The 22,206-nt window shown below is 46.4% G+C and overlaps 1 protein-coding gene across 5 annotated transcripts in view; it reads right to left on the reverse strand.

Moving 5' to 3' along the window:
* Positions 1-473: 473 nt before the first annotated feature.
* The window catches only part of KDM3B (lysine demethylase 3B), a 111,389-nt gene continuing 89,656 nt past the window's right edge, over positions 474-22,206 (reverse strand). For 4 of the 5 annotated variants that reach the window (XM_039485822.1, XM_039485820.1, XM_039485818.1 and 1 more), the window contains 7 exons: positions 22,100-22,190; positions 21,852-21,982; positions 9,564-9,683; positions 6,999-7,138; positions 6,279-6,455; positions 5,375-5,509; positions 474-1,755 (listed from right to left, as the gene is read on the reverse strand). In XM_039485822.1, the coding sequence (XP_039341756.1) occupies positions 1,675-1,755; positions 5,375-5,509; positions 6,279-6,455; positions 6,999-7,138; positions 9,564-9,683; positions 21,852-21,982; positions 22,100-22,190 (875 nt within the window). In that variant the 3' untranslated portion in view covers positions 474-1,674. The remainder of the gene's footprint in view (positions 1,756-5,374; positions 5,510-6,278; positions 6,456-6,998; positions 7,139-9,563; positions 9,684-21,851; positions 21,983-22,099; positions 22,191-22,206) is intronic. The other variant, XM_039485819.1, reaches the window with a different exon arrangement.

The raw sequence follows: 22,206 nt of genomic DNA on the forward strand, positions 1-22,206 counted from the left end.
GGTCACGGTGCCTCTCTGGAGCCATCCACCCAGTAACAGCTCCACCCTCTGAACTTGTGAGGCAACAGCAGCCCTCCCTCCCCCCAAGTGCAGTGGCGGCCTTGCACCGACTCAGGCCCACTGCAAGGGTGGACCTTGCCCTCTGCCCATGGGGAGGCAGCTTGTCCTGCCCTACCACACCTCTCTAGCTGTAGGGTAGGGAGCTGGAGCCCAGGCTGTATCTGGGCTGTGACTGGCCTCCCTGAACGCCCTCAGCTGGGATCTGGGCCAGCTGGAGCACCCATCCCCTGAGCCTGGCAGAAGCAGTGCAGGGGTGCTCTGCTAGTAAGCCCAGCTGACACCATGGACGACCGCTCCCCTGTGCACGTCCCTTCTCCTTGCATAAAATGTTGCTTGGAGCCGTGCTGTGTGTGGTTTGATCATTGTGGAGGCTGAGGCAGCCGAGACTGTCACGAAGGGATAGGGACCAGTGATACAGTAAATGACTTTTATTTTAAAAAGTGAACATATTAACAGGCCTGCAGGTGGCACTACAGTACAGCTGGGCATAAGGTAGATACATTTCCCCATGGACCCGGACAATGAAATCATTGCTTCAATGCTGACATTTAGTTAATTCTGGATACAGTTCTACCAAACTGAATTTACTGAAAATATTTCTGGACAAAGCCAAAGCCAATATTGAAAATTAATTTTCCTTCAGTTTTGGGAAATGACAGACATCCCGAGCTACCACTGGTACTTGGGGAAATATCGCCTGGAGCAACCAGTGCAGGGGGAGATGGACAACATCTCCATGTCAGGACAAAATACATGTCCTGTTTTACTTCTCACTTTGTGGAATCTGTGGGGAGTGAGGAGTCAGTTTCTATTCGCTCTCCTTTGGCTGATTTTGTGCTATTTTAGACTGATTTCTATAAATCATTTCTTGATTTTATTGAAAGGAAGACTAAATGTAATGTGCCTTTCCTTGTAAATCCAGTAACAGTTGTGATATTTCAAAAATACTAAAAATATCTACTTTCATGAAATATTAACTGTTTCACTACAAACCTAGTTTTTCACTAAATACACAATTCTCCTACTCCTGAAGCCTCCTGGGAAAAGCAGTGGGTTCTCCCTGTATATCTGTAATTCTACAGTGTATAGAGAAATGGCTACAAGAAGGGGTGTGTGAAGAACAGCTTTATCCCTTTTCCTTGTCCTGTATCACACTAGGGAGGATTGTGTGCATGTCTGTGGTTGGACTCCTGTTGATCACACTCATTCAGCAGCTATCTACCTAGGTCTGCAGTAGGATACCCCACCTCTAGCACATTCCTTATAACTTCTTGGAGACTAACTAGGCATGAGGAAAACTGTCCACACTCTTATACCACTTCTAATCATAATATGGAGGAACACCACATGGTTTCTAGGCAATTCCAATTTGCAAAAGGCCACAGGAAAGGGACACGGCACCTTTCATAAGGAATTCTGCATGTAACGGTGCGATCTTCCATGAGACTTTCAATATTGAGGCAGTGTAGAAACAGTGGCTGAAGGGTGTATGTAATACTGACCACACCAGCTCTTAGTGAGAGGCCTCTGCTCCTGCAGAGGCAGTCATATGCAGTCTCTGTATGTACTGTGAGAAAAGGCTTACTTCACAGGAGGGGTTAGAATTAGCAACTCTTAAGACCTAGCCAATTTGGATTCATGAGCCTTCAGTGTGCCAACAGCATCTTTTACTGCATGGTAGATAATGTTCTTCACCTGTAAGTAACAGAAAAAAAAAATCAATACAAACTTTTAAACCTGGCATAATGAGCAGCATCTCCACCCTAACAAGAAGTCAGAGTTTAAGGCCAGAAGGGACCACTAGATCATCCAGTCTGACCTCCTGTATATTACAGGCCACCAATCCAATCTAGCATCCACACACTAACCCAAGTGACTCCTACTGCTCTATAAACAGTTATTTACTAGACTTTGGGGGTTGAATATATAATAGATGTAAAATGCTCACATGAAGACGTCAGAGACCGAGAGAGACCAAAAATGCTGAACTTATTAAATAATACTATTGCTGCTTCATGAAGTTGCAAACAGCACTGTTATATAAATGTCAAAATTAGACCCCATGAAAAGTTGAATATTGAACAACTGCACTGCTATGTTATTTATCCACTTTATGGTAACCCAGGATTAATTTATTGGCTATTATCTTTAGATTTTAAGCTTCTCCTTGCAAGACTACTCGATCAGGCAAAATATTAAGTCTTTCATATTAAACTCTTGCCCAAATGGGTTGTAGGTTATGAGCAAATTATTCATAGATTCACAGACTAAGGCCAGAATGGACTATTATATCATCTAGTCTGACTTGTATATCAGACACACATACATTTTATCCAGTTATCCCTATACTGAGGGCAAGATTTTGACTAATGCATGTCTTGATTCAAAGACATCAACAGATGGAGAATCCAACACTGCCCTTAGTAGTTTGTTCTAATGGTTAAATCACCCTCACTTTTAAATTCAAATTAGAAATTAGGCACAATTTTCTGTCTGGGTTCAGCTTCCAGCCATTGTTCCTTGTTATGCATTTCTCCACTGGATTAAAGAGTCTTTCAGTACTCAGTATTTCCCTCCCCTATATTCTGTCATCAAGTCATCTCTCAATCTTCTTTCTGATAAACAAATGGAGCTCACTAAGTCTCTCACAGTAAGGCAAAATCATTTTTGTGGTTCTGTTGTGCACCCTCTCTAATTTTTCAACATCCTTTTAAAAGTGTGGACATAAGAACAGAACGCAGTATTCCAGTATGGATCTGAGCAATGCTATATCCAGAGGGAAAAAAGTCACCTCCTCCCTAGTCCTACTCAACTACTCCTTATAGATCCAAGGATTTCATTAGCCCTCTTTGCCACAGCATCACTCTAGGAGCTCATACAATAATTTATTTGTATTTCTGTAGTACCTAGATGTCCTAGTTGAGTTGCTTGTCCACTATGACTCCTAGCTCCTTTTCAGAGTCACTGCTTTCTAGGATGCAGTCTGCCCCCCACCAATTCAGTAGGTACTGCCTGCACTTGTTCTTAGATGTATAACTGGTATTTGGGTATATTAAAATGCATCCTAATTGAATGGGCCCTCTTTACCAAGTGACCCAGATCATTCTGCATGACTACCTTGGTCATCATTATTTACTATCCCTCTAATCTTTGTGTCCTCCACAAATTTTTTTCATCAGCAGGGATTTTGTATTTAATTTTCAGATCATTGATGAAAACGTGTTGAATAGCTTAGGGCCTAGTACTGATCTCATGGCACCCCAATAGAACATCCCCATTTGATGACTTCCCACTGACCACTACTTTTTGAGATCTGTCAGACAGTTCCAAGTTCTTAATCCATTTAACATGTGCTTTATTGATATTGTGTATGTGAATTTTTTCAATGAGGACATCATGCAGTATTAAGTCAAACGTCTTACAAAGATAAGTATTTTACATCTACAGTTACCCGCTTCATCCCACCAAACTTGTGATAATCAAAAAATGAAACTGGGTTGATTTGACAAACGTATTTTCCATAAAATCATGTTGACTAGCATGATATTCTCATCCTTTAATTCTTTACAAATTGACTCCAAAATCAGCTTCTCCATCATTTATCAGGGATTAACGTCACTCATTTTCACTCTTCAAGTCTTTCTGAAGTTTCCCTAGTATGCCAAGATTTATTAAAATTAACACTGGTGAGTCACAGATCATCTCAGCCAACTCTTGGATGACTTTTGTGTGCAAGTTATTCAGGCCTGCCAGTTAAAAAAAAGTATTTATCCCCTACTAGATGTTTAACATTATCCTGATTTACTAATGGTTTGGAAAATATATCATCCTTATATGACAAGAGTACATCAGCCTGCTTCTTTCCAAAAATGGAAAAAAAAATTACTAAACATGTTTGCCTTGTCTGTGTCATTAACAATTTTACCACCTTCATCTAGTACTCGGTCTATATCATTTCTAGGGTTTCTTGTGTTCCTAATATACTTAAACTCCTTATTGTTCTTAGCCTTGCCAGCAATGGATTTTTCCCTGATGTCTTCAACAATTTTCTACCCTTCCTAACTTCTACTGTATATTGACTAGTATCTATTTCCTCTTTTTTCCATTTGTAATACATTGATTTTTATTCCTAATCGTGGAGTTCACTTCACCACTGAAACAGGTAGGTTATGCAACTCAGTTTAAACTAGTTTTTAAACAAACGTTTTAAAAATGCTAAGTAAATAAGTACCAGTATAAGAATAGAAGAGCAACAAAGAATAGACACACTATCAATTCTAAAGCTTCAAGATAGTTCATTTCCTACTCCCTGTGCCCTGGCTAATCACTTAATTAAGTTTCCATAACTGCATTATGAAGCATGCACACGTGTGCTCAGTATCAGCTCTAGCTGACCGGTTTAGTTTTGATTATGTGCTTAATTTTTCAAGCCTTATATATAAATTCATGAAGATCAGCCATTACTGCCACAAAGGAAAAATCATAAAGCAACAGCTATTAACTCTCCAATTCCTTTTTGGCTTTTAAGAGATGACATCAGGCCCATTCAGACCAGTAAAGACACACGTTTTAAAGAATGCAGCTACTAGCTCTTCTATTTTCACTAACGCTGTCAACTTACTCATCTAACGATGCACTTGCACATCTGCATCATTATATCAGAAGAATAATGTAATCTAGTGCAGCAGTTCTCAACTAGGCATACATGTACCCCCAGAGGGTACAGAGAGGTCTTCCAGGGGGTACGTCAACTCATCCAGATAGTTGCCTAGTTTTACAACAGGCTATATGAAAAAGCACTAGTGAAGTCAGTACAAACTAAAATTTCACACAAGCATGACTTGTTTATACAGCTCTATGTACTATATCAGTGTTTCTTAACGGGGCGGGGGGGAGATTTATTTTCTAATTATAAATAGGACAGTCTTTGCTTGTGATGAAACAAAAGGTAAAATCCTTCTTGCAACAATACTCAAGAGATTTAATAGGTGGCTTTGCCTTCTGCCATTTCCCCTCACCAGACTTTAATAATTTATGAGCCAAGCAATATGATCCATCATGTAAGGATGAAAGTGTTACTTTCCAGGGACAGCTCACTTGGGGTTAGTGCTAGTCCTTTCCTTGGGTAGCTAAATCCCAGAATGTACATTTTTGCCAAAAATATGGAATGCTTCTATCAAATTAAAAGCTCCAAAGTTGTAAAGTATTTATTTTTCCTGAATCACTAGCCATATGCATGTTCATAAGTGCTTCAAAACTTCCAACATATAGAATCTACCCAGAGATTGTTCCCGCAGGATGGACTGATAGTTACCTGCAGTTTATCCTCATGGTTTGTGTGAGTGTTAGATAGGTGCCTGAATTCCTGGGTCAGGCGGAAGCAGTGCTTTACATGTTCTGGAGATACAAAATCTTCTGCCACTTTAATGCAACTGTACAGATTATGAACCTGAAAAGGTAGTAGTATTAGACGTTAGATACACCACAAGACAGAATGACCCAAAACAGAATTAATGCAAATGAATTCCACATACAATAGGTTCCTGCACACACACCTACCAGAAAGAGATTGAAACACTCCAGTTTCCCTGTAATACAATTCACAGAATTGTACCTTAAGTTAGAGATGCAAAAACCCTATTGGATCCCAGATGACCCATCTTTCCACAGTACATTCTGTAATGAATTTTATTGGTTCAGATGCTACCTTCTTAAAAAAAAATGCTGTGAAGTGAACTGACAGACCATCAAGCTCGTATACCGCAGTTTGGGAAACCCTGCTTTAGTATATTAGCTACCACATATTTAGATATCCAACGTGATGGGGCTTCCACTACTTCCTTGGGAGTCTCTTCAGTGGCCTAAGGAGATCTCTGTATCAGAAAGTTTTCTCCTCACATTCATCCTAACTGTTCCCTTTCTTAATTTCATCCCATTACTTTACACACACACTATACCACAAGTTTATTTAGCTATATATAAATAGCGCTCTCTCTTTCCCTTCATGGATATATATATAAAATCGTGCTCAATGTGATGCTTGAGCACTATTAAATAACTCCTGTAGAACTGTATTATTAGAACTGCAGAGCCCAAGACAGCAGCCTTACTTCAGAGTTCTTTCAGGAGCCAAATTATAAATCCAAATAACTACAGGTTTTATAGTGTCCCAAATTCACTTGCCATCGTATTTATGGCCTCTACAGCATGACATTTACCTGGTGGGGGGCACCTGCAGGAATAAACACAGCATCTCCTAGGAACTGCACTATTGCCCAGCCTTGTACTCCATACTCCTCATAAAGACGCTTACGTAGGGTCTGGTCCAGGTACCAACTTTGGTCATGAATTGGATCATGATCCGGGGGGTTTTCTTGGCCTTGTTCGTCTCCAACCTAATACAAAGATACAAAAACATTTATACAAAGATACTGCAGTTCAGTGGTGCTACTTCTCATAAAGTACTTTGCATCAACATATTGAGGACAAACATGATCTTAAGCTACTTCAATATGAGATACTATCAGCTCAGATCATAAACACTTTTAAGGTCAAGGCATCTGTACCAGTAAGCATCCCTTCCACATTCACCCCTGATGTCTTAGCCCACAATGAAAGTTTACACTTCCTTCATGCTTGGGCACAAACTCATTTCCAGTTTTCTCAAACTATGACATGGTGCCCATACAGATTTACTAGTATAAACCATATCCAGGCAGCAGGATAGTAGTTTGTCACTGAATATATGACCAGCAGTACATGTCATTTTCTTAAACTATATTCACAGAAGAGGGAAACATTTGGGATTCTTGTAGGTGCATCTGTATTTGTGCTCATAAGCATCAGCTGAGGCAGACTCAACTTGAATTTTAACATCCCCATTGATAAACCTTTCTAGGACCCTGTTAGACCATAACCTCCTTCAATCACCATCATACCTTTCGGAGAAGTTCCCGGATCTTCTCAGCATCCTTGGCAGCATAGATGTGCCACAGCGCTCCAGGCTTCTCTTTCCCTTCATGGATTCGCTGCTTTGTCACATCATCAGCATCTCCCTCATCAATTGTTTTCAGTACTTCTGAAAGGAGGATCCACACAAAAGCTGAACAAGGTCACATGAATTTACAGCTCCTGTATTTAACATGCAAAAGTCGGCATAACAAACTTTGACATTGTGCCAGTCAATAGCGAACTAGAAGGAAGCATTATAACTTAGGGTATGTCTACACTACGGGATTATTCCGATTTTACAGAAACCGGTATTTGGAAACAGATTGTATAAAGTCGAGTGCAAGCGGCCACACTAAGCACATTAATTCGGGGGGGGGAGGGTGTCCATGTACCGAGGCTAGCGTCGATTTCTGGAGCATTGCACTGTGAGTAGCTATCCCATAGTTCCCCGCAGTCTCCCCCGCTCATTGGAATTCTGGGTTGAGATCACAATGCATGATGGGGCAAATGTCGTCAGTCAATCCTCCCTCCGTGAAAGCAACGGCAGACAATCATTTCGCGCCCTTTTCCCTGGATTGCCCTGGCAGACGCCATAGCACAGCAACCATGTAGCCCGTTTAACCTTTTTTCACTGTCACCGTATGTCTACTGGATGTTGCTAACAGACGCGGTACTGCAGTGCTACACAGCAGCATTCACTTGCCTTTGGAAGTTAGCAGAGACGGTTACTAGTCTTATTGTACCGTCTGCTGCTTTGGAAATTGGCGATGACGGTTACCAGTCCTATTGTACCATCTGCTACTGTCATGGGTGCCCCTGGCTGGCCTCGCTGAGGTCAGCCGGGGGGCGCATGGACAAAAATGGGAATGACTCCCCAGGTCATTCCCTTCTTTACGTTTTGTCTAAAGGTAGAGTCAGTCCTGCCTAGAATATCAGGCAAGCCTACTAAAGAACCAGAGAGGACATCCGTTCTGGGTCAGAGTCCCAGACATCCCGCTGAAATGATGAGCTGCATGCCATTCTAGGGGGTGCCCCTGCAACAACCCCACCCATTGCTTCCCTCCTCCCACACCCTTCCTGGGCTACCGTGGCAGTTATCCCCCCATTTATGTGATGAAGTAATATAGAATGCATGAATAAGCAGCACTGACTTTATTAAGATAAAATGGGGGGGAGGCAGCCTCCAGCTGCTATGATATTCCAGGCAGGACTGAATCTCCAGGACACAAAGCTTAGAGAAGGGAATGACCGGAAGTCATTCCCATTTTTGCCCAGGCGCCCCCGGGCGACCTCACAGAGGCCAGCCAGGAGCACTCACGGGATGATGAGGACGGTTTTCAAGCCTATTGCACTGTCTTGCCATCAGGAAAGGAAAGGGAGGGGATGCTGCTGTTCATCGCTGCAGCACCGCATCTAGCAGCAGCATCCAGTAGACATACGGTGACATTGAAAAAAGGCGAAAAACTAATTTTTTCCCCTTTTCTTTCACTGGGGGGGGGAGGGGTGAAGAGAAGAGAGGGAGATTTTGACAACATATACCCTGAACCACCCGGGACAATGTTTTTGACCCTTCAGGCATTGGGAGCTCAGCCAAGAATGCAAATGGTTTTTGGAGACTGCGGGGACTGTGGGATAGCTCAAGTCCTCAGTCCCCCGTCCCTCCCTCCATGAGCGTCCATTTGAGTCTTTGGCTTTCTGTTACGCTTGTCACACAGCACTGTGTTGAGTCCCTGCTGTGCCCTCTGTCTTTCATAGCCTTGGAGATTTTTTCAAATGCTTTGGCATTTCGTCTTCTGGAACGGAGTTCTGATAGAACAGATTCATCTCCCCATACAGAGATCAGATTCAGTATCTCCCGTACGGTCCATGCTGGAGCTCTTTTTTGATTCCGGGACTGCATGGTCACCCGTGCTGATCGGCGCTACACGCTGGGCAAACAGGAAATGAAATTCAAAAGTTTGCGGGGCTTTTCCTGTCTACCTGGCCAGTGCATCCGAGTTCAGATTGCTATCCAGAGCGGTCACAATGGTGCACTGTGAGATAGCGTCCGGAGGCCAATACCGTCTAATTGCGGCCACACTAACCCTAATTCGCAATAGCAATATCGATTTCAGCACTACTCCCCTCGTTGGGGAGGATTACAGATACCGGTATTAAGAGCCCTTTATACCGATATAAAGGGCTTCGTTGTGTGGACGGGTGCAGGGTTAATGCGATTTAACGCTGCTAAATTAGATATAAACACGTAGTGTAGACCAGGCCTTTGTCATAAGAAATCTCTAATTTGAGACTAGAGTAACCTTTGTTTTCCCTGCCAGGGAAGTGTTAGATCTATCCAGTTAGAACACCACCATTATTTTCATAGTAATGTCCTGGAAAAAGCATTAATGACTAGTGACCACTGTCTACGCTTCTGAACAGCTACTGAGACATAGCCCAAATAGTCAAGACAGTTTATTATAGCTGGCAAAGATGTCAAGGTCTTTTGAACAACCCATGGAAGACCGCCTTCCACACCCCAAAATGTCCAAAGACAGTTATTTAAACATTACCATCATCATGGGATCCTTCCCCAATGGGGATACCAACATACACCATGACATTAACAGCATCAGACACATCCAAATGGAGATTGGTTGTACCAACTCGCCTGTCTTCTGCAGTTATTAACCCTATGAAAAAAGAGGGGAGTAAAAAGAGCAAGATTTAATTCCTACAAAAATATCCTCCTTTTGGAAGGGTGGGAATGCTTCCCACTATGTGTGCTACTTTTGCTTTCTGCTATCACCCCAGCAAAAATGCTCAGCTTGTAACAGAACTGAAAAGGTTTATTTTTCATACTGGGATAGACATGAAAAAATTGCAAATGTATTGAAAGCTAGTTAAAAGTTTAGTACAAAAACCAGCATGTTAGATGTTTAGTCTGTCCCTGTTTATAAGGGAGATCATTAACTCTGAAGAGAAGTCTGAATTTGTGCTCTGCAGCTTTGTGTAACTACAGGTCATTTGTTCTCCGTTGTAGCGAGGAGACTTGCTTTGGCAGGGCTCATAGCAAAAATCCTCTCTCCCCTGCTTTACTGGTACTTGCATTTCCATTCCCCTTTTCCTCCCTTCTCCCCTCCTTTGTCCCCTCATCCTCCTCTCTGTAGTGTCCCCTTCTTTTTCCTTTATCTTGGTTTAGGAAATCTCCTCCCAAAAAACCCTATCCAAAAATTAAAAAAAGAAAACAAATTAATGGAATCAATTTGATGTTTGCAGACCATCATGCTGTTACTCTGCTTGCTTTTCTTCACACTACTCTGTGTGTCCTGTATATTTAAACTGTAAACTCTGAGAAAGGATTTTTTTAGGGCTTGTCTTCATGTACTGTGCAGCTGCGTTGCTGTAGCACTTTAGCAAAGATGCTACTAGACCAATAGGAGAGCTTCTTCCGTCAGCGTAATTAATCCACTTTCCTGAGAGGCAGTAGCTATGTCAGCAGACACTCTCCCATTGACACAGCGCTGACAACACGGGGCGAGGGGGCTTGGGATAGCTACCTTGCCCAGGGGTGTGGATTTTTCACACCGCCGAGCGACGTAGTTATACCGATATACGTCTGTCGTGTAGAGCTGGCCTTACTCTGTATAGCACCTAGTATCAGAATCATAGAACATCAGGGTTGGAAGGGACCTCAGGATGTCATCTAGTCCAACCCTCTGCTCAAAGCAGGACCAATTCCCAGCTAAGTCATCCCAGCCAGGGCTTTGTCAAGCCTGACCTTAAAAACCTCTGAGGAAGGAGATTCCACCACCTCTCTAGGTAACCCATTCTAGTGCTTCACCACCCTCCTAGTGAAAAAGTTTTTCCTAATATCCAACCTAAACCCCCCACCCCCACTGCAACTTGAGACCATTAGTCCTTCATTAATGGGGCATTAATGCTAGCTAAGGATTCTAGACAGGAAGCTAACAGACATCTTTTCTCAGTGGGTTTTAAAACTGGAATGGGAACATGAGCTTCTCCAAGAAACTTTTCTAATTATAATTAGACAAGAACATCTAACTACAAAGGCTCAGTGAGCTGCAGCAATTTAAAGCAGATATAATGCTGCCTATAAAACAAGACTTTGGAAAATATTACAAGAAAGAATTTACATAATATGAGAATAGAAGGCCATGGAACTGGAATTCATGGTATTCAGAACCTGCTAAAACCAAATTTTAGTTCTCCTGCAAAGAAGAAAATTTACAGGTTTCCAGCCTCATCTGTTGGTGCTCCAGGCATTAGAACATTTGCCTGGGGGATTGTCTGCTAGAGTCATCTAATATTGTGATTGTGAGAGCGTCGGAAGACAGAAACCATATTTTTACATCCAATGTGACGAACGAAAAAACAGTTTTTAAGGTAAATCTATAATAGGGAACGTGGATTTAACTATTCAGTTTAGGAGGAGGAGGAGGTGGTAGTAATATCTTTTTTTATTGTTTTATTTTAAAGGCTGAACTTTTATATTGGAGCAGAAGCAATCTGAAAGATCTAAATTAATTATTTTCCACTTATAAAGACACAGGCCAAAATTTTCAAACCTGGATGCTGAGGTTAGACACTAAATATTGATTTAGGAGCCTAAATAAAAAATGACATGCTTTTCAAGGGTGCTATGCATGCATAAATCCCACTGAAGTGAACAGGAACTGCAGTTGCTCAGCACCTTTTAAATTCAGGCCATTTTTATTCAGATGTCTATTTTAGAGCTGAACTGATGTAAGACGGTTACTCACCTGTAGTAACTGTTGTTCTTCGAGATGTGTTGCTCCTATCCATTCCAGTTAGGTGTGCGCGCCGTGCGTGCACGGCATCTCGGAACTTTTTTACCCTAGCAACACCGGCGGGCCGGCTGGCGCCCCCTGGAGTGGCGCCGCTATGGCGCGAGTTATATACCCCAGCTGGCCCGTCCGCTCCTCAGTTCCTTCTTGCCGGCTACTCCGACAGTGGGGAAGGAGGGCGGGTCTGGAATGGATAGGAGCAACACATCTCGAAGAACAACAGTTACTACAGGTGAGTAACCGTCTTTTCTTCTTCGAGTGATTGCTCCTACCTATGCATTCCAGTTAGGTGATTCCCAAGCCTTACCTAGGCGGTGGGGTCGGAGTGAGACGTGGCGGAGTACAATACCGCGGAGCCGAAGGCTGCGTCGTCTCGAGACTGCTGCACCAACGCGTAGTGGGAGGCGAAGGTGTGGACCGAAGACCAGGTGGCCGCTCGACAGATGTCCTGGATCGGAACATTGGCCAGGAAGGCAACAGATGAGGCGTGCGCCCTCGTCGAGTGTGCAGTGACGCGGCCTGGTGGTACGCGAGCCAACTCGTAGCAGGTCCGGATACACGCAGTGACCCAGGAGGAAATCCGCTGGGAGGATATCGGCTCTCCCTTCATGCGGTCAGCAACCGCTACGAACAGCTGGGGCGAACGCCGGAAGGGCTTAGTCCGCTCGATGTAGAAAGCGAGCGCTCTGCGGACGTCGAGGGTATGCAGCTGCTGTTCCCGAGGCGAGGCATGCGGCTTCGGGAAGAAGACCGGGAGGAAGATCTCCTGGTTGAGATGGAAAGCTGACACTACCTTCGGAAGGAAGGCCGGATGAGGGCGAAGCTGCACCTTGTCCCCATGGAAGACCGTGTATGGCGGGTTAACCGTTAGAGCGCGAAGCTCAGAAACTCGCCTCGCTGATGTAATGGCAACGAGGAAGGCCGTATTCCAAGAGAGTATAGCAGGGAGCACGTGGCTAATGGCTCGAACGGAGGACCCATCAGCTTGGCCAACACGAGGTTCAAATCCCAGGTCAGGGCAGGGTGCCGCACCGGCGGATACAAGCGGTCCAGGCCCTTGAAGAAGCGGGAAACCATCTGATTCGAGAAGATGGACCGACCTTCCACGGAGGGACGAAAGGCGGATACCGCTGCCAGGTGAACTCTCAAGGAGGAGACCGCCAGACCTTGCTCCTTAAGGTGCCAGAGGTAGTCCAGGATGGTAGGGACCGGGACCAGGAATGGATTAAGACCTCGATGATCACACCAGAGTGCGAACCTCTTCCACTTCGCTAGGTAAGTGGAGCGAGTGGAAGGCTTTCTGCTCTCGAGCAGGACTTGTTGAACCGCTGCAGAACAGCCCCTCTCCGCGTGGGTCAGCCACTCAGGTACCAAGCTGTAAGATGGAGGGACTGCAGGTTCGGATGGCGGAGTCTGCCGAAGTTCTGAGTGATGAGGTCCGGCCACAACGGAAGGGGGATGGGTTCCCGAACGGAGAGCTCGAGCAGCAGGGTGTACCAGTGCTGCCTTGGCCAGGCCGGCGCTACGAGTATGACGTGGGCTCTGTCCCTCCGAAGCTTCAGGAGCACTCGGTGCACGAGCGGGAACGGAGGGAAGGCGTAGAGGAGGCGATCCGTCCAGGGGTAAAGGAAGGCATCCGACAGGGAGCCTGGCGAGCGACCCTGGTATGAACAAAACAGGTGGCACTTCCTGTTCTCTCTGGAGGCGAATAGGTCTACTTGGGGAAACCCCCACCTCCGGAAGATTGTGTGGACGACATCGGGACGGAGGGACCACTCGTGGGAGAGGAACGACCTGCTGAGATGGTCGGCCAGCGTGTTCTGCACTCCCGGAAGAAAGGATGCTTCCAGGTGAATTGAGTGGGTCACGCAGAAGTCCCACAGGAGTATCGCTTCCTTGCAGAGGGGGGAGGAGCGGGCTCCGCCCTGCTTGTTCACGTAGAACATCGCGGTGGTGTTGTCCGTGAATACTGTCACACAACGGCGTTGCAGGTGGGTGCAAAAGGTGCGACAGGCCAGGCGGATGGCGCGCAGCTCGCGGACATTGATGTGCAGGGCGAGCTCCTGGGGCGACCACAGGCCCTGCGTGTGGAGATCGCCCAGGTGGGCCCCCCAACCGAGTGCTGAGGCATTCGTGGTCAGAGTGACGGACGGGCGAGGAGGGTGGAACGGGACTCCGGCACACACGACCTCCGGGTCGAGCCACCAGTTGAGGGACTCGAGGGTCGTCCTGGCGACCGTGACCACCATGTCGATGGGGTCTCGATGTGGCCGGTACAGCGACGCGAGCCACGACTGGAACGGACAACGGTGGAGCCGCACGTACGCGGTGACATACGTGCACGACGCCATGTGGCCCAGGAGGCGGAGGCAGGAGCGCACCGTCGTGGTAGGGAAGGCGACGAGGTCCCGGATGAGGGAGACCATCGTCTGGTGTCGAGCGTGAGGGAGACAGGCTCTGGCCACCGTGGAGTCGAGGACCGCTCCGATGAACTCCACCTGCTGTGTCGGAATCAAAGTGGACTTCTCGGTGTTGATGAGAAGACCGAGCCGCTGAAAGAGAGACAGGATTTCTGTCATCTGGTCCATCACAAGTTGCCGGGACTGACCTCGAACCAGCCAGTCGTCGAGATACGGGTAAACGTGCATCTGACGACGTCGTAGGGCTGCGGCGACTACTGCCATGCATTTGGTAAACACCCTCGGGGCGGTGGAAAGTCCGAACGGCAATACGGCGAACTGGTAGTGTGCGTTGTTGACCACAAACCGAAGGTAACGACGATGGGGAGGATAGATTGCGACATGGAAGTACGCGTCCTTCATGTCGAGGGCGGCAAACCAGTCTCCCGGATCCAGAGAGGGAATGATGGTCCCCAGGGTGACCATGCGAAACTTGGGCTTGAGCAGGTACTTGTTCAGCTCGCGAAGGTCCAGGATAAGACGTAGCCCCCCTTTCGCTTTGGGGATGAGAAAATAACGGGAGTAGAATCCCCTGCCCCGCCTGTCTTGAGGCACTGCTTCTATGGCACCCACGCTCAACAGAGTCTGGACCTCTTGTAAGAGGACTTGCTCGTGAGAGGGGTCCCTGAAGAGGGACAGGGAGGGTGGGTGGGTGGGAAGGAGGGGGCGAAACAAATTGCAGGCGGTATCCCGACTGGACTGTTTGAAGCACCCAGTTGTCTGTTGTTAATTGGGACCATGCCGAAAAGAAATGGGAAAGGCGGTTGTAAAATAACGGGGAAGGATCCGGTAGGGAGAGTGATGGGCCGTCCTCGAGCGTCCCATCAAAAGGCCTGCTTGGCCCCCTGAGGGGCCTTGGAAGCGGCCTGGCCCTGGTTGCGGCGGTTGCCGGACGGACGACGGCGATTTTGGGCCGGTCATCGGCTATTGTAAGGTCGATACCGAGACTGATAGGCCGGTCGGGAGGGCTGTGGACGGAAGGGCCTGCGCTGCGTCGCTGGCGTATGCATGCCTAGAGTACGTATCGCAATACGGCCGTCCTTCAAAGTCTGGATTCGAGAATCCGTCTTTTCCGAGAAAAGACCCTTTGTGTCGAAGGGCAGGTCCTGTAGTGTGTATTGGACCTCCGGCGGCAGGGTGGAAGACTGCAGCCAGGCGATACGCCGCATCGTCACACCGGAGGCCAAGGTCCTAGCACCTGAGTCCGCAGCGTCGAGGGCGGCTGTGATGGAGGATCTAGACGACCTCCTCCCCTCCTCCAACATCGCCGCGAACTCCTGGCGGGAGGCTGTTGGCAGGAGCTCCGTAAATTTCGCCAGGGACGTCAAGATATCAAAGACGTACCTGGCGAGGAGGACCATCTGATTGGCTATCCTCATTTGTAGGCCTCCAGCGGAATAGACCTTTCGGCCTAGCAGGTCCATACGCCATGCATCCTTTGATTTGGGCGCAGGGGCCGGTTGTCCGTGCCGCTCCCTATCATTAACCAACTGGACTACCAGGGAGTCCGGGGTCGGATGCGTGTACAGATATTCATAGCCTGTGGGAGGGACAGAGTACTTGCGTTCAACGCCACGGGCTGTAGGAGGCATGGACGCAGGCGTCTGCCAGATAGTGGTGGCATTCTTTTGCACTGTCCGTACAAAAGGCAGCGCAACTCGCACCGGCACGTCTGCCCCAACGACGTTTGTGATGGGGTCCTTGTCCTCCTGTACTTCCTCTATCGGCAGGGCCATAGCTGTCACCACGCGGCGAAGGAGGCCTTGGTGAGCCTTTAAGTCGATGGGTGGAGGCTCCTTTGTCGACGCTCCGGCCACCGCTTCATCAGGCGAGGACGAGGAGGACAAGCCCTGGATGACCGCCTCCGAAGAGGGGTCCGCTGCGTGCTCGTCGGGGGGGGGGGGGGGGGGGCAGGCTGCGCGTGGCCCTGGGGCTCCGACGGTATAGCATCCGCAGCCGGTGGCGAAGGGGCCGGTCGGGTGATTGTCGCCTCTGGAACCCTGCGCTCGGACGCGGGAGGCCTTGGTGGAAAGGGCACCCCCTGAGCCTCATACTGGGCCCATGGAACCCAGAAGCCCCACGGCTGTGCCCCTTGAGGATGGCCTTGTGGGGTAGGTGGCAGGAGTCCGTAGCCTTCCGTCCCAGAAGCGACCGACGCGGGCCGAGATGGCCATGGAGGTGCCGAGGCGCTGACAGAGTGCGCTGCAGAGTGAGGCAGTCCGTCCCCGGATGGTAGGGAAGAGCGATGCTGTTCCGCTCGGTACCGGGAAGGTGACCGGGAGTGACGTCCGTCACGGTGCCGGGAGCTCGACCGGTGCCGGGAGCTCGACCGGGACTGAGACCTGCGGTGCCGGGACAGTGACCTCTGACGGTGCCGACGCGATGGCGACCTGGACCTCGTGCGGCGTCGGGAGTACGACCGGTACCGCGATGACGAGCGGTACCGGGACTGCGACCGACGTTTCGACGGCAATCGGTACCGCGATGGCGAGCGACGGGATGGAGACCTGCCGTAGGACCGGGAACGAGACCGGGACTGGGTGCGTCGTCCATGTCGCCTGTCCAGGGACGGTGGCCGGGTCATTCTGTCCGGCTTTCCCGCCGACACGACAGCCCACACCAGCGGTGCCGGGGGCCGGAGGCCTGGTGCCTCTATGAGCTGAATCAGCTCTCGCACAGAGGAGAATGTCTCCAGCGTTGACTCAACCACGGACGGTACCGGGGAGCGTGGCGGCGCCGGACTCGACGGGCCTTGCGGCGCCGGAGTCAAAAGTCCGGGAGACTTCGTAGCCGCTTTCTGAATCGGCGGTGCCGCGGAGCTGGAGCGGCTCGGTGCCGCCGGTGCGCTCTGCACCGAGGCAGCTCGCGGTGCCGGCACGGACGGTGCCGGTGGCTGAAGCGATGCCTCCATCAAGAGCTGCTTCAAGCGGATATCCCGCTCTTTTCGAGTCCGCGGTTTAAAAGTAGAACAGAGCGAACACTTATCTGTTCTATGCCCTTCGCCCAGGCAACGGAGACAGGCGTCGTGCGGGTCTCCGATGGGCATAGGCCTCTGGCACGCCGCGCAGGGCTTAAAGCCCGGTGCTTTGGGCATGAGCCCGCCCCGGGTGAGGCAAAAGGGGAAAAAAACCCCTTTTACCTTATCTATTTACACTAACTATCTAACTAACTGTTAAACTAATCACTAAACTAACTATATACAAACAAGAAGCGACAGCTAGGGTCGTGGAGAACGAAGAGCACTCCACAGTTCCAACTGGCCGTCACGGGCGGTAAGAAGGAACTGAGGAGCGGACGGGCCGGCTGGGGTATATAACTCGCGCCATAGCGGCGCCACTCCAGGGGGCGCCAGCCGGCCCGCCGGTGTTGCTAGGGTAAAAAAGTTCCGAGATGCTGTGCACGCGCGGCGCGCACACCTAACTGGAATGCATAGGAGCAATCACTCGAAGAAGAACAGAATTTTCAAACCCGGGTGTCTAAAATTTTTAAATATGAAAGCGTTGCCAACTCAGGACAAGAAAAAAGGATTTTCTTTCCAGAAGTAGGTATACTTTTAGTTTATGGACTAAAATGCAAAGGTCATAGCTATGCATTTATAGAATTTAAATACATCTCAAGCTTTTTTCCCTTTTTCTTGTTGTTTAAACTGTCAAGAAGCATATGGATGCAGTGGTTTTGTAACCATTTTGGTCCCTGGATATTAGAGTGTCAAAGTGGGTGAGGCAGTATCTTTTTATTGGATCCAACTTCTGTTGGCGAGAGAGAAGCTTTCGAGCATATACAGAGCTCTTCTTCAGGTCTGTGTATGAACACAGAGAAATAATTTTAATAAGTATTTTCTGTTTTCATGCTACCTTCATAGTATATTCAGAGTGAATATTTATTCCTTTTTTATTTTGCTGGGACCCATAACTAGGCTGAGTAAAACAGTGAGTACTCAGGTTTCAGAGTAGCAGCCGTGTTAGTCTGTATCCACAAAAAAAACAGGAGTACTTGTGGCACCTTAAAGACTAACAAATTTATTTAAGCATGAGCTTTCGTGAGCTACAGCTCACTTCTTCGGATGCATAGAATGGAACACACAGACAGGGGATATTTATACATACAGAGAACATGAAAAGGTGGAAGTATGCATACCAACAGGCAGAGTCTAATCAATTGAGATGAGCTATCGTTAGCAGGAGGAAAAAACTTTTTGAAGTGATAATTAAGATGGCCCATAGAAGGTGTGAGGAGAACTTAACATAGGGAAATAGATTCAATTGGTGTAATGACCCAACCATTCCCAGTCTTTGTTTAGGCCACAGTTAATTGTATCTAGTTTGCATATTAATTCAAGTTCAGCAGTTTCTCTTTGGAGTCTGTTTTTGAAGTTTTTTTGTTGCAAAATTGCCACCTTCAAGTCTTCAGTGACAGACTTTTTCATTTTTAAAAAACAGACACCAAAATGCATAGTTTGCTCTCTACGAACACCTTGTATTGAAATAGCATAGAACACTGAAGTATGTATGAGCTTTTATTTCAAAAGATTACCTGCTATTTAAAGAGTCCTACAAACTCATTCTAAGAGAGGAAAAAGATACTGATCACTGTTTTAAAATTTAGCACTGTATTTTAAATAAATTTGTCCATCCCCTTTCATTCGCCATCCACCCAAGAAGTTAACAAAAGAGATAATAAAAATAATTAAAATCAGACAAAATAAGTTAGCTTTCACTGCTAATCAGTTTGCTTTTGGTTGCAGCCTATCCTCCATCTCTATGTTGCCTGATTAGACTAAGCTCTCTGGGGAAGGGACCCTGATTTCTTACTGTCTGTACAATTTCTGGAACACTTTGGGTGCCATATAAGCAAACATGTAAGACAATTTTCTCAAAATCCTGAAAAATATGACCTTCAGATCACACTGCTTGAGTAGCACCAAGCACCATAAACAAAGATTGGAAAGAACTACATTATTTTAAACCTCTGTTTTAATTCCTTTATATGTGGTACTTTTGATGTCACTATGGTAAAGAAACAAAGCAGTCTGACTCTGATTTCTCAAGACTGTACAGAGGTGGTTTATAGATTTTATGGCTGGAAGTTTGGCCTCTGATGTAACAGGCCATGGAATTTCTCCCAGCAATTCCTGGATTTAAGCCAGTATCTTGTGATTATGCTAAAGCATATATTTTAGAAAACAATCAATCCCGTTTTAAAAGACTTGAAGAGATGGAGAATCCACTTTATCCCTAGACCTGTTGTTCCTTCCAATCGTTAGTTACCCTGATTATAAAAAAACCTGCACCGTATCTATCTTACAAAGTTAAACTTTTAGCAAAACCTTTTCAATTTAAAGTTATGCCAGTATTTTCCTTCCATGTGCCTACTTTGTGGGGGCAGAGGTATGTGCTATGCTTGAAGAATCATCTTTAGTTTTGTGGGTAGATAATTTTTTTTTTTTAAACATGAAGAAAAAATAATTTGTTTTTAATTCAAAATCAGATTGTATTTACATATTGCTAGTTCTTTACTCTCTTTCCACTTTATAGTCCTAAATTTCTCAAGTGGAGGTTTCAGATATTAGCGATCTTTTTTCTGATCAGAAATCTCACATTTAAAATGTTCTTCTATGCTAAAAAAAACAAGCCCAGAGCCTCATTAACATTCTTACTGTGATAACAGTCACTTTTGTGTTTGACAAGAGAACAGACATTGATATATTTGCAACCCAACCCCACTTCTGATTACTTGTGGAAGTTCAGTATAAGAGATGAAGTTCGACTAGGCTATATTTCTCCATCAGTATTTGTAGATTGAAGTGGGACTTATGCTACTAAATCACATAGGATGGCTTTGAAAATCCCTCCCTTCTAAATATGGGGTCAGGAGCCTAACTTTATGCTATTTTTGAAATTTTTGGACACTGTACAAAAAAGTTTACAATAATTTCTTTAATGTATTGAAGGCCTAAATAACTTTTCATTGTTAACACTGAAGACATTTTGGAGAGACAATGATTTTATGTCATTAAGAAAAAAAGTCTGCTAAATACACAGTTCTAGCCCCTGATACTGGAAACACTTATATACATGCTAAATTTTAAGCACATAAGTAGTTCAATTTAAATCAATGGGGCTTTTCCCTGTGAGTAAAGGTATCCTTAGGGAGTTGCAAGACAAGTAGCTTAAATTCTCAATACTGAGGTCATCAGATCCTCCTAGTGCATTAACAGTCATGGAATACAAAGCTACATATCAACGTGGAGTCCGGTGGCACCTTAAAGACTAACAGATTTATTTGGGCATCAGCTTTCGTGGGATGCATCTGAAGTGGGTGTTTTACCCACGAAAGCTGATGCCCAAATAAATCTGTTAGTCTTTAAGGTGCCACCGGACTCCTCGTTTTTGTGGATACAGACTAACACGGGTACTCCTCTGATCCTTAAAGCTACATATCACTATTCTTGTGTATATTAATACTAGTTTTTTTTCCGCACTATAAATTTACACACATTTCTAAAGAGCTATCGCCATGCACAGTAGACAAATTAGAGGATTGGGCCAAAAGAAACCTGATGAGATTCAACAAGGACAAGTGCAGAGTTCTGCACTTAGGACAGAAGAATCCCATTCACTGTTATAGACTAGGGACTGAATGGCTAGGAAGCAGTTCTGCAGAAAAGGACCTAGGGGTTACAGTGGACAAGAAGCTGGATATGAGTCAACAGTGTGCCCTTGTTGCCAAGAAGGCTAATGGCATTTTGGGCTGTATAAGTCGGGGCATTGCCAGCAGATCGAGGGACATGATCATTCCCCTCTATTCAACATTTGTGAGGCCTCATCTGGAGTACTGTGTCCAGTTTTGGGCCCCACAATACAAGAAGGATGTGGAAAAATTGGAAGGATTCCAGCAGAGGGCAACAAAAATGATTAGGGGGCTGGAGCACATGACTTATGAGGAGAGGCTGAGGGAACTGGGATTGTTTAGTCTGCAGAAGAGAAGAATGAGGGGGGATTTGATAGCTACTTTCAACTACCTGAAAAGGGGGGTTCCAAAGAGGATGGATCTAGACTGTTCTCAGTGGTAGCAGATGACAGAACAAGGAGCAATGGTCTCAAGTTGCAGTGCGGGAGGTTTAGGTTGGGTATTAGGAAAAACTTTTTCACTAGGAAGGTGGTGAAGCACTGGACTGGGTTACCTAGGGAGGTGGTGGAATCTCCTTCCTTAGAGGTTTTTAAGGTCAGGCTTAACAAGGCCCTGGCTGGGATGATTTAGTTGGACACTGGTCCTGCTTTGAGCTGGGGGTTGGACTAGATGACTTCCTGAGGTCCCTTCCAACCCTGATATTCTATGACTCTAGTAGGAGCCAAATATATACACGACATCTTATGGAGAAAGAAAATAAGCAAATTTAAAGGCACAAGTATCTTATTAGACCAACACTATGATACAAGCTAATGCATTGTAGGACAGTTCATTGCACTAGCTTTCTGTATGTTCCAATTGTCCACTGGACACAGATCAAAGGACAGAGACAACGTGGTAAAGAATAGTAAAAAAAGGCCATTCCAGACCTTTTCACACATACCATATGCGTTGTACATTTTGGGACCCAGATCAGGCCGTACAAAGTAACTCGGCAGTCTAGAGGCCAGATTCAGTCTGCCATCCCTCTTGGTATACTCTGGGAGTGGGAGGTTCTCCATCAAATCCTCAAACCTAAAGAGGAACAGCAGAGAATACAGGAGTAGGACAACAGCACCAACAAAACTATATTGCTGAATAAGCACAAGTGTAACACAGTATCCTGTAGGTACTGCTCTTCAGCTCACTTACCTCGTAGGCATCATGTCTCTAAAATCCTCCCCTGGAGGCCAGTCCTTTAGTTTCAGTACCATTGGCTGCCCATCATCTGATCTCAGACGCTCTTGCAAGAGACAGAC

Source organism: Mauremys reevesii, linkage group 8, assembly GCF_016161935.1.
Source record: "Mauremys reevesii isolate NIE-2019 linkage group 8, ASM1616193v1, whole genome shotgun sequence".
In the NCBI taxonomy this organism is placed as follows: Eukaryota; Metazoa; Chordata; order Testudines; family Geoemydidae; genus Mauremys; species Mauremys reevesii.